The sequence below is a fragment of the Dufourea novaeangliae genome, unplaced genomic scaffold (genome assembly GCF_001272555.1).
Source record: "Dufourea novaeangliae isolate 0120121106 unplaced genomic scaffold, ASM127255v1 scaffold24, whole genome shotgun sequence".
Lineage (NCBI taxonomy): Eukaryota > Metazoa > Arthropoda > Insecta > Hymenoptera > Halictidae > Dufourea > Dufourea novaeangliae.
The window spans coordinates 1,413,650-1,426,938 of record NW_015373905.1 but is presented as its reverse complement, the minus strand read 5'-3'; the positions used below and the strand labels follow the sequence as shown (position 1 = coordinate 1,426,938).

At 39.8% G+C, this 13,289-nt stretch overlaps 1 protein-coding gene across 1 annotated transcript in view; it reads right to left on the bottom strand.

The window, feature by feature from the left end:
- LOC107193754 overlaps window positions 1–13,289 on the bottom strand; it is a 43,094-nt gene continuing 29,805 nt past the window's right edge. The window contains exons 3-10 of the mRNA XM_015583257.1: window positions 11,921–12,351; window positions 10,770–11,850; window positions 9,599–10,112; window positions 7,529–7,649; window positions 4,775–6,799; window positions 2,943–3,135; window positions 1,522–1,770; window positions 1–558 (exon numbers count right to left, since the gene is read on the bottom strand). Coding sequence (XP_015438743.1) covers window positions 1–558; window positions 1,522–1,770; window positions 2,943–3,135; window positions 4,775–6,799; window positions 7,529–7,649; window positions 9,599–10,112; window positions 10,770–11,850; window positions 11,921–12,351 — 5,172 coding nt within the window. The remainder of the gene's footprint in view (window positions 559–1,521; window positions 1,771–2,942; window positions 3,136–4,774; window positions 6,800–7,528; window positions 7,650–9,598; window positions 10,113–10,769; window positions 11,851–11,920; window positions 12,352–13,289) is intronic.

Sequence of the window (13,289 nt, the reverse complement as noted above, 5' to 3'; positions counted from 1 at the left end):
CTACGTGTCTTCAGTTTTTTGTTTACTGTGATCATCCTTAACTATAAATTCTTCTGTAATTTTTTTCTGAGTATTTTCTTTCTCCATACATTTGTTCACACCCCTATCCCCTAGTATATTTGTACTAGAATCCGATTCAATATTATGTTCAACAAAACAATGTACTTGAAATTCGTTCATGGTACGCGTAGACGCTGTGCAAATTTGGCACTTGTATAATTGTATGCTTTTATCCAGCATTGCGTCCTCCATTGGAAGTGTAGACTCATTTAGCCTATCTTTTGCAATATATTCGCGTCCCTGCTGATTGAATTGAGGATTCTCAAGGAAAACATCAGACTTTGGATCTTCGTTGGTGATTGGCACATGATATGGTCGAGACATGTCTGCGTCTGTAGTCACTTTTACGGGGCATGGCTGCATTGCATGTTGTTGTAGTATAGGTTCACCTTCGTCCGAGGAAGTTTCGCCGCCGCTAATACCTTGACTCGGAATCGTTTCAGAATCCCAGTGACCTATTTTACTAGGATCTTTCTCGCAAAGTCTTTGAGCCAGTATCTATTAAAACAAACGAGTCATTTAGAAAGTCCAGGATATGCATACAAGAGTTTGTTTAGAATGGTTTAAAATTTCTGAGAATGACGGTATCCTCATGAGCAAACTCGGCTTGCGGTAGGGGAATAAGTGGCGTAAAAGAAAAGTCTCCTACCATTTAGTAAATTTATTTCAAGTACTGAAATAAATGTTAAATTGAATATTAATTTAGCATAAATTTCAGTAATTCCCAATAGCAAGAGGTAGGTAGAGACATGGTAAGAGGCCCTTCCCCTAGGTCATTTTTTCTCCTAGCGGAAGCTGAGTTTACTCGCGAGGGTACTGATGAGGGTATTAATGAAAAGATTATAAATTTGTAGTGCATTAACATCGGCGTATTATTTACATTTCTTCGACATCTTTGCAAATATTTAGAGACTCAACGCATAAATATTTGTAGCATTATGATTTATTTATTCTTACTCTTGATATTTATGGTATCAATCAACCAGTAGGCCATCAAACCTTTGATGAAACTCGTTACAATGCTGGCAAAATGTTAAAACAATGCTTTCAAAAGGGCTTACACAAAAACGCCTCCATAATTAGTTATTTGACAATTGTGGCTTAAAAAAAAGACGTAATCTCCCACGTTGCTCATAAAAAAAAGCAAAATTTTTTCCACTCATTTTTTTTAGTAATATGAACTTCAACATAACGTTGCTTTTTAATGTTGAATAAAGATTCATTGATTTAAGCACTAATAATAAAAGTGTTTGGTACATACAGTGTGCTTTTTTAAACTGAAAATTAAACAGTGTTCTCCCTCCATACCTAATAATTCCCATGATAACCATTCTTTTACATCTTGAACAGTTTATGAGATATTCCTGCGTTTCCAGTTAAAAGAAACATACTGTATATACGTTACTTATATAAAGTAAATTAGTTTTAACTTATTGTGAGATAGTCGAACACGTTACATACCTGAAGACTAGTAAGACTATTATCACAGTCGGTAGTATCAATGTCATTCAAATTGACACCAGACCTTTCCATTTCCGCATACGTTCCAAACGGTAATTTACCTAAACATTCTAATTTCATAATATGCATCTTGCTGCGAAGATGTTTCGCCAAGTGTCCGTGTATTCTGAATGCTATTTTACAGTCCGTACATTTGAATGGCCTAGGATTGCTGGTCGTTGCAGCTCCGAAAGTTGAAGTCATACTGACCTACAAGAAAAGGAGTAATTAAAAAATTGTAACCCAGAATTTTTAACTGCAATTCTAAAATTGGGAAACTAAATTGGACAATCAGATTGTTATAATAAAATATGTTTCTTGCGTAGAAAACCATAGAAAATGTTCAGAACATGATTAAACTACAATACCAGGCAATTATCTGGGACCAACTATTTTTTGTTATAATGTTTGAAATAGGGATACCAACGATGTTACATTACAAAACTACTGCATTTTTCAATACTAAATAAAATTATACATGACAAAAGTATTAAGATAGTTAGTTACACTTGAACAAAATTAGAAAGAAATAAACCATGACATAATTTTTTTGAGGTGGATTGAGAAGACATTAACGAGACTCTCATCAGAAAACATCGAAAAAAATGCGATTATTAAAAGACACGACTTGCTGCATTTTTACCGCGCATTTAAAACTTCACAAGGTTTTTGCACGGTTTCAACGGAATCAAGTTGATCGTTGTCTAGAGATTATTAAAACCACCCGTAAAGACCAAAGTTCCTCAAATCGGTTGTTAAAGATCTTTGATTTATTTAATAAATCAAAGATCCTTAAACAAATGGTTTTATTTAAAATAAATGTTTTATTCCGCATATATGTACAAAACTAACGTATAATGTTTGTAATAATGATGTTATGGTTGATAAGTAACGAACATTAATTACCTACACGAATTTAATCCAATAAATATGGCCAAATATCTTATGCTATTGTGGGCTGTCCTTAAAGATAGTTCATTCTTATATACGAGTAGTATCACCAATATGACATATAAAATTAATTCGATTGAATTGTATTTGTCTAAAATTTTCATAATCATAAAAAAATCTTGATTATTATTTTTACTGGCTAAAATTTTAAATATAATAGAAGATCTGCGGCCGTCCAGGTGTGGGGGTACCTTTTGCACCCACGCCAGGAACGGCCCTGTCTTAGACATTCCAAAAAAGGACACAGAGCAGTCATTTGATACGTTGCGTAACAGTACAAAACGCTGTTTCGCTGGAGATGGTAATTTAAATGAAATAAAACATTTTTTTCCCAAAATTTGCTTGTGTTTTGTTATTGTTAAAAAGTTTGGCAATTTTCGGGACAGACATTGTATAAAAAGAAAAAAAGAAAATTTTAACAGTTGGGTTACCTTATTGTGGTGCGAAACAGATCTTTCATGTTTTGTCAAATGACCCTTGGTTCGGAAAGAAACAGCACAACTTTCGCATCTGAATGGTCTCTCGAAATAATGAATGTTGATATGCAACCGTAACTGACTAGGTTTGCTGAACACCTTGTTACAAATGCCGCAGACGCTTCTTCCATCTTCAGTCACACTGTAACTGCATTCGGTAGATTCAGTTCTTTCAACGAAAGGTATTTTCATTTTCAACAAAAGAAGGATAATGAATACATTAATGTGATGAAAATATGTGAATCGACTTGTGTCGAAATTAACTAACGGTAAGTATCCTTGCTCGAGGCTTTTTGTTTGGAACGCAAAAATTCAATCTTGACACTAGAAATACCAAAGCAATCAAAATGACTGGTTAGTATATTCTTACACTGACGATTAAAGTGTTACAACAACACTTTTCTCAGATTTTTCACAACTTTCATTGTAATATAAAAATGAAGAAATTAGTTAACTTATAAATTTAAATATTTTCAGAAATTTGTGAATGAAACGTGTCTTGTGCAGTTTTCCTAATGTTTTAATACAGCAACTTTACAGTTTGTGTAGCTGTAAAAAAAAACAATTTAAAAAAAATACAATTCTTTGTATTAATCGCCGTAAAAAGTGATTTTTAATTCAAGTTCACTGAGCTCATTCATGTTGTTTCTGAAATACATTCACACGTGGAAGAGGTACATATCTCAATTTTAATGAAAATTGGACATATCACATTTTGCCATCCGACCACGCAAACTGTGATACAGTAACCTCCTCTCGCCCATTTACAATCATTCAAAATCACAAAATTTAATAAATATTTTTATACAATAATTTATTCATAAAACTCTGTTTTATCTTTTAAGATTGAGTTGAGCTATCTATCCTTTTTAGTTTTCACGTAATAAATACGTCCGTTCTTCCCAGAACTGTGAGTTTTTACAAAAACTTATTTCCTCGAAAAACTGAGCGTCTTAGAGCAATTCTACTTCTGGATTCGTGTTTGGGACAAGAAACTTTACAAGGATCACCCAATGGATATCGTAGATCGGAATTCATGTTGAACAGTTCAGTAATCCCTCGATGAGTGCAACGTACTCAAGTCCACTTCGGAGCATTCGTGGTATGTCGAAAAGGTTTTCAACCCCTCATAAATTTGTTTTTTACACGAAGTCTAGCTTTTATTCACTCTGTTTTAATTGCTTCCACGGGGGACTCCCCCAGTGATGGGAATAACACTGTTACTTGTGTCGCATTCATCGAAGGATCACTGTACTAGTAATTAATCATTGCGGTGAATCGAGTACAGTAATCCCTCGATGAGTGCAACGTACTCAAGTCCACTTCGGAGCATTCGTGGTATGTCGAAAAGGTTTTCAACCCCTCATAAATTTGTTTTTTACACGAAGTCTAGCTTTTATTCACTCTGTTTTAATTGCTTCCACGGGGGACTCCCCCAGTGATGGGAATAACACTGTTACTTGTGTCGCATTCATCGAAGGATCACTGTACTAGTAATTAATCATTGCGGTGAATCGAGTACAGTAATCCCTCGATGAGTGCAACGTACTCAAGTCCACTTCGGAGCATTCGTGGTATGTCGAAAAGGTTTTCAACCCCCCATAAATTTGTTTTTTACACGAAGTCTAGCTTTTATTCACTCTGTTTTAATTGCTTCCACGGGGGACTCCCCCAGTGATGGGAATAACACTGTTACTTGTGTCGCATTCATCGAAGGATCACTGTACTAGTAATTAATCATTGCGGTGAATCGAGTATTAATGTCTGTACACGAAGAAGTAACTCACCTGACATAATTGGGCGCAGGTCCGCTAGAAGGCTGCAAGAACTCAGCTTGTGGTTTTGTATTTCCCGCGGTAGGCGAAGGTGACCTGAAGCCCGGGCCTCCGACAACCATTTTCCTAGCCACAGTATGTTTAATGCTCTCCGCTATGGTCTGTTTCGTCAGTTCCGTGTGTTTCATCTCCACGCGATCTATGCTTCTCATGTCCACGTTCTGCGATCTCGTGGCTTCTTGCATTTTGGACGCTTCGTGCAACGTTAACGGCATCATTTCAAAATTCACTCTCGGCTCTTGGGTCTGAGCATGCCTATAATCGGACATCAAAATCATATCTCTGCTCGGAGGTCTGTTGTCTACGTTGACTTGGCGCATTTCCTTATTGTTCAAGGGGGTTAGTTCCTGATTCGATCGTAGATCGTGGCTCAGAGATTTGAATTCTCGACTAGGAGGTATCAGTTCTTGTCTGCACAACTTGTACTCTTGAGTGGGAGGCCGTAATTCCTGCATCTGTCCTCTATAGTCCTGGCTCGGCGGTCGCATTTCTCGGCTGGGCGGCCTGATGTCCAAATTCCGTGGACTCTGATTCTGCATTCGCAGATCTGTCGACACGGTTCGAATTTCGTGACTGCTCGGTCTGATCTCTTGTCTATCCAATTCGTTCATCGTTTTCATCGAACTGAACACCGAACTCCTGTCGATTTCGTTGTTTATGTGTGGAATCGACAGCTGCCGATTGTTAGCGTCGAAGCTAAACGGTTTCGGAGAGTGACAGTCCATGTTCTGCGGCGTATTTGTGCTAGGCGATTCTACAGAATAACCTGCTCTTTCCGTGCAGTTGTTACTCGTGGGTACAACAGCATACTCTATGCTTAGCTTCGAGTTGACAGAATTCATTGCATCATGCTCGAAGTGGTCCCTTTCGGTGATCTCTCGGTTTCCCTGTTCGTTGTCCTTGTGGATCGACTCTATGTCGAAAGATCGTCGCTCTACGTTATTCTGATAAATTTTCTCTCTGATCTCCATTTTAATTTCATCCGTGGTGTGCTTCGATACGTGCTTGATTTTCGAATCCACGACGGTCTGCTGCATCTTGCTAGAGGCGGTGTAAGTCAATGTGGAGACATTATTCGATTGCATGCTCCTTGGTTTCGGCGAAAGCTGCCTCACATAGAAGTCTCTTTCTTTCGGCTGTTTCTCCAGCTTCGTGTTCCCGACCCTATATTGTTGCTTAATTTTACTGTCCATAACGTGTCTCTCCGTCAGATACGCTTGCAGCATGTGCCCCTCGGCGTTCGGTTTCCATTCCCTCCCTTGTATCGGTAATCTTTCCATCGTTTGGACGATCGTCTGCAGTAGGATGGGCTCCGAGACGGGGGTCAGAATGTCCGCAGGCATCGCCCTCTGAGGAATGGGGCAAGGCAGCGGTTGCAAAGTCGGTTTCGTCGTCAGATCCATCGGCTGGGAGAGGCTGTTCCGCGAGTCTGTGTCGACCTCTTCCACATCCAGGTCCGAGTTTTCCTTTTTTGACGATTGAATCACAGTTGTCCTCGATTCTACCGGAGCGGTGCGACTCGACGGAAAGTAGTAGCGATAGGGTAACTCGTTCCGAACTACAGTTGTTCCTTGCGTGCTGCCACCTTGCCCGGCCAAGGGAGCGTTGCTCACGGTAATGGACACGCTTGTGGGTGCTGAGGTTGTCGGAAAGGTTAAGGTGTACGGGTAAGTTGTTGGCCTACCGGAAGGCAGCAGTCCTGGAAGCCTGTTTGTGTTCCGTTGCGAGAGACTCAGCAAACTCTGCGCAGCCTCTTGCTCCTCGCTTCCAGACTCTTCGCTCTCATCACCGTCGCTCTCTTCCTCTTCTTCCGAAGATTCCTCGGTATTACCGCCCGCCGCTAGCCGAGCAATAGCTTCTTTGTCGATGTTGTCGTCGCAGACGGCGGTGGGGACGGGAACGATGCCCAATTCCACGCACTTTTTATAATGAGCTTTTGATTTCATGTGCTTCGTGAGGTTGCCCTTGGTTTTAAAACTGCACAGAATGTAGTAAAGGATACGGAATTTAATCAGATAATTATGTTCTATGTTTAGTGGCACGTACGGTAACCGATTTTTATTTAAAGGAAAGAATAAGAAAAATATGTACCTATTAACTCGTTAAAAGCAACGAGTTTAAGAATAACACACCGATCAAAGTAAATATCTAAAATGTTTTTATCGTATTTTTGATTATATTTTCTTGAGTATTTCAAATAACCATGTTCTGTTTTATCAATTTCACAAAACAGAAGTATTATTATATTTGTTATTATCATTATCCAACCATTTCTACTGTTAATCTCAATCACTTTGTAAAGAAATATAATTATAGTGCTTTGTTGTTTTTCCGGCAATATCCTTCGTGAACCAAAATCAAAACAGAGTTTTAAACATCAATCTTCAAAACATAAACGATAATAAATATTATAATACTTGTGAGATATACTAGGCGGGTGAAGTAGCATACTTTTATTTAGTATTTATTCACCGGTTCAGTAAGCAACGACAGATAGTTTACTTGTTTCATGCTACCATTTATAAAATACAATATAAAACTTCAGTTGCTAATCAAATGAAGTCAATTGTATTGCTTACGTTTTGTCTTTTAAATTTAGTTTTACTGCTACTTTATGGGGTTTAAAATTGTACTTATTCTTGAATCGAGTATATTCGTAACTTAACAAATACAAAACAAATAAAACACAAGTGGGGTGTGACTTACCTAAAAGCACAGTGTTCGCATGTGTATGGTCTTACATCTGTGTGCGTTCTGATATGTTTCTTCAACATGGATGGTTTTTTACACCGAATGCCACATTCTTCGCAAACATATCGACCTCGACCTTATACAACAGAGTCATAAATTGTAACTTTTAATTATGCAATATGCTATCTGAAATAAATACTGTTGGGTACCGGTAAAAGTTTGTGCGTCTTTGTAGTATAATTTTCAGGTAATTATAATTTTTTTAAAATATAATTATTGCAATGATTTTGTTCAAAATGAAATATGATGTAGTTTACGTGAAATTGGGGGATTTCAATTCATCATTTCGCTGGTATCGTATTGATTTAAAAAGTACAGGCCAATGAAGTTCGAAATTTTTTACCTGTTTTCGTGAAATCGGGGTGTAGTTATGAATTTCTATTCAATGTGATGACTAACCCCCTCCCCCTCCCATAATTTCACGTGGACTGTATCATATTTAATTTTGAACAAACGCATTGACACCGAGTGCAACAAGTGATCGATTTGGCATAGAATGGCCCAGTTGTATTCAATCTCTTAACGCCATCTAATTTTGTAGTCGTTTTGAAGATTTAATAAATTCATCATTCCATTTATAATAAAATCTTAGATATAGGTATAAGAAAGTTAGTATATACATTGTTGCAATATGTACTTCATTGTCATCGTAAACAGGCTTGTTTGCCAAACACTCGAATTTACATATAAAAGTAAATGATAATTGAATGGAAAGAAGCGCAGACTGCACAAATAGTTTGGTAAAATTTTCAATTGTTAAAAATATGTTTGAATACGTCCCTTTTTAAGATGTCTATATTAAATGTTTTAAAGTTTTTTGGCTAAAATGGATTTCAGTCTTATTTTATTTGAAAACACTGACGAATTCCTTCATTGACAGAAGGTATCGTATCATTCTGTAATATTTTATTTGTTCTACTTCTTCTACTTCTCCTTCTTTTTTTCCCTACTTTTTCCACTTTTCCTATTTTTTTTACATTTCCTACCGTTCCTACTTTCCCCACTTTTCCTACTTTTCTCGATTTTCTCACTTATCTCACTTTTCCTCCTTCCCGCCTATCCCACTTTTCCCATTCTTACATTTCCTACTTTTTCTACCCTTCCTACCATTCCCAATTTTCCTACTTTTCCTACTTTTCCTGCTTTTCCTGCTTTTCCTGCTTTTCCTACTTTTCTTACTTTTCCCATTAAAGCGCCGATGTTTTTGCATTCAACCTCGTCTATGATCATTATAAATTTATAAATGTCAATTATGACCACTTTGTCCTCATAATATTACATACCCGCTTAATTTATTATAACGTAATCTATGGTCTGTTCCACGAAAGAAGAGCCCTGAGAGATAGGGCCGACTTTTCGCGGTGTTGTCGCGATCGCGATACGTCTTCGGTACTTTAAGGTTTTTTTATTAAGTTAATACGTAGGTTTTTAAACGCTACACGTGGAAATCGCAGGGTAAAGAAGGAAGTTGGTTTACCGAGCGTTTGAGCGAGAGTTTCTCGTGATGCTCGTGCCGAAGGATGGAAAGAGACACATAGTGGCATTGAGACCGTGACAACGTCGCACGAAAGCTTGCGTTGAATCCCCACTAGGCCACGCGCCAAGGAAGGGAAACCTCCCAGAGCTCTTCTTTCGTGGAACAGACCATAGGTCTCAATATCAGACATTGTGTTTTATCACAATATCAGATAAGCTTATAAAAAACGTTAGCTGTTTTCTCGATTTTCAACTTTAACTTCGTTCGTGGAATAGTAACATCGAAAGGATGAAACCTATAACTAGACGGCGAATTTTTATGCAAAATAACATTTTGTTAACAACAGCAAAGGTAGGAATTTCTTTCTTTTCTTAAAGATCCTATTGGGTTCAGAATACAGTAGAAAACACATTGCATCTGACGAAAGTTTCTTCTCTTTTGTATTACACGAAGCCCTAATAGCTATAAATGCATAAAATCAGCAGTCTACTTATAACGTATAACCATTTGAAGAAACTTCAAATATTATTCGGGTACTGCTTTCTCACCTCTGCCCCTAATGTACGTATAATCCTCGTTGCTCTCGAAGCCACCGTCGAATATCTTGACCCTTTTGGTTTTCTCTTGCATGTCATCGTCTAAACCGTTATCCATATTCGTCGGAGTGGTCGGCCTTTGCGAGGAATGTGTCAGAATGGCCTCCTGCTTCTTCCAGGCGGTGGTATAATTAAGCGGCCTATGCCTCGAGTCATAATGCGCCATGTCAACGTCAGGTGGTGATTCTTTGCATATCTTCCAATTCGAGTACATGGACAAACCATGTTGTTGGGTGACGTACATAGGCTGTGGTCTGTTCAGAGTGCAATAAAACACTCTTGTGGAGCACTTCAAGCCTAGATATGTATAAGCGTGTCCGTTCAAATAAAGCTGTCCGTACGATTTCTTCGGACGCGGCGTTTCTGGACTTATCAGAGGAAGCGTGTTCGCCGTTGGAGTGATCCCGTGATGTTTCTTCGGTGTGAAGGTATCCGGTTTCAATGGAAGAGACGTTGGCCTCAAGAACTTATTCGAATTGATCTCTTCCTTGTTAACATCCCCGTTGTTTGGCGATTTTATCTCTGGCTTGTTCGCCTTGGCAATTATGTCTACTGAAGTTTTACTTGGCACATCCATTTTCAAAGTATCCATGCTCACGATCTCATGCACCACTGACGTCACGGAATCAGACTTCGCTGTCGCTCCGTTGAACGTACTATATCCTTCGATCGACTTATCTCTGGTCTCGGTGAAGTTCACCTTGAGACGTCCGTTCTCGTGGGTCAGTGGCGAAGGTGGAGGCGGAAGCGTAGATGTAGCTGAAGGTGGAGACGAAGACAGAGGCGGAGGTGAAATCGAAGGTGGAGGTGGAGGCGAATCGTATTTCGCCGTCATGCTATGTCCCGTGGAATCGACCTGCGTTCTACCTTCTTCTAATTCGTTCATGTTCCACGTCGAGAGCCTCTTTCTGCTATCGGAAGCTTCCTTCGGCGAATATCGCATCTTACTGACATCTGACTCGATGCCGTTCGTATAACCGTAAGCCTTCTCGGCTTTGGGACTTCTATCGTAAGAGAATTCTCGCCTTTCCCTTGGACTCTCCATACCCTTGTACTTAATAGCCATGCTAATTTTGATATGACGATCGAGTTCTACCTTGGCCACCTCCCCCGTAGACGGCACCCTTCGATATTTCTCGGTCGAAGTGGTCTCATTGTTAACGCTAGGAACTTTTGGGCTTGTTGATCCAGGCTTCGAGACGTCGCCACCGGGTGTTTTGAAGCCGAGTTTCGAGTCCTTTGCTGGGCTAACGAGGTCCAGCGGTTGACCCACCATCGAGATATTTCCACTAGTCATCGGCCCTGGGATTCCAGGTACGCTTGGTGTTTGTGCTTTCACCGGACTGGCGAGGTCTAAGGGCTGGGGGATCATGTGGAGACCAGGTAGACCTGGGATCACTTTGTATCCGGCGTTGCCGGTCGCTATACTCGCGGATATGTCTGTGGCTGATGTCAGAGTGTGTGGTCCAGGCATGCCAGGAACATAAGGAATGACTTTACCGCCGTGAAGGATACTGGTCATTCCTGCCTGGGGTAAAGTCAATGGGTTGTAGGCAGTGATGCTGGTCAGGGGATTTAAGTGGGGCTCCAAGTAATTGTAGCACGACATACTGGGGGCTATGCTCGGAGTTGATATGTTTGGTATGATCGGTGCCAACATCTGCGGCGTGTTCGGCAAAGATATGGAAGAGTTCGGTATGCTGGTTGGCGTGCCGGGCGGTTTATGCACCATGGTTCCTCCTGAGTGGAGGCCTGATCTGACTACGATTGAAGCAGTCTCTGAAGTAACGCACTTACTATTCACGATGTGCTCGCTGGTCGGAGAGTTTGTTTGTCTTGGCTCGATCCTCATAGTTTTTGTCTCTCCGGTGTTATCCAGTATCCTGACCTCGCCGCCGAACATCTGCAACGAGTTCGGTCGAGGATACTTGTTGATCTCTTCGAGGGATCGCAAGCCAGTGGGCACGGACTCCGATCTCTGTTTTTTCGCGGGTGGCGCGTACGCGTCGACGAGTCGCGTGTTACCTAAAAGTGGCCCGGGGGAAGGTAATGGCTGCAACGTATTGTAATAATCGGAAGACTTTGATTCGAAATCGGACTCTCGTTTCTCCATTTCCAGTTGGCACTCTCTGTGGGGAATCGTGTTTTCCTTACAATAGTATCTACGATGAGCGTCGAGATTATCCATGCTCGAGTATGAGTTCCTTGATCAACAAGCTCTCCGTACTTTTTGGACAATCTTTATCCTCCCGAGTAAAATTCTCGCTATAACACCGTTTTCTCGAGGCGGATTCCTCGGCGGAAGAAAGGTTCAACGGCTGATCGCATTGCTTCGTCTCGATGAGACTCTGTTGCCTATGCATTAGCTTGTGAAGACGTGGGTCCACCGCGTCGACGATCGCTTGGTTGTCGGTGATAATTTTATCAATATGCTCCTGTACTTGCTCTGGATTAGGTTTCGAAGCAGCGATAGAAGCCGTTGAGGAAGAACTGTTACTGGAAGATGTGGAAGAAAGGGAAGACGTTTCCGCGTCGTTGTTGACGCATTGCAGTGCCGTGTGAAATTTTGGCTTGTAGATTTTTCCTGTTCTAATGGTTTTCACATTGGGCACGATTGTTGTGGGTGTCGACGATGGCGGAGGCGGTGGTGTGCCAGTACCGTTACTTGCGCTGTCGGACAGGCTTATATCCGAGTCCTCTGACACCTGTGAAAAATATTAAATTGAAATGTTACCAACCGTTTAAGAAATTTTATTCCGCGATCAAACCGACAAATTTCGCCAGCGCGTTCAAAATGTTATTTATACCATGGTTCGCCTCGTCTTGGTTAGTAGGTCGAGGTACGAAGGGTTTATTGATACAATCCACAAACAATCAGACATATTTCAGCTTAATTTGCTTAATTATTTGTTTTATACTACCCCTAGAAGCAAGTATTTAAGCAATTGATCCAATGTTTAAGATATTTCTGGTTTCAGAATAACCTTCTGAATATGTTGGTGAATTTTATTGATATAACCGCAAAACACTTTGTTTATTATTATTCAAAAATAAGAGATCAGCAGTAACAATTAATATTAACGTTTTTATAGGAAAATTTCAGGTGATGTAATATATTTTTACAAAAATCCTCACTTTAGAATTTGAGGTGTATCTCGAACTATTTATGTACGTATTTAGAATTTTTAGTCAAATTAATTTCAGAGAACTTACTCTTCAGTTTCCACTAAATCATCATCCTTCATAGGAATAAATGCTTATGGATCAGATTGGTGACACAATTGTACTAATACAGTATTACCTTGAAAATCTCAACAAAAGAAGGACGAAAAATGGGGACCATTTGAGAGCGAAAGCACTAGCGAGGGACGAATTAAGCGGGAAAACATATTCAGGTGGCAACTAGTAATTTAATATAAAAACTCCCTTACTTTACAGTATTATTTCCATGAAATCGTCATCGATGGCATGATAATGCATGGCATGGTATACACTCGATCTACAAGCCTCGATAAATCATTAAATTTATTTTACTGTTTCTCTTTATCGAATAATAATTAAGCAAAAGATGCGAATTCTATCGAGGATATTGGGTTCGACATGAAGTTTAAACTCAAGGGAAAGTCCATCTACACGGAAAAGT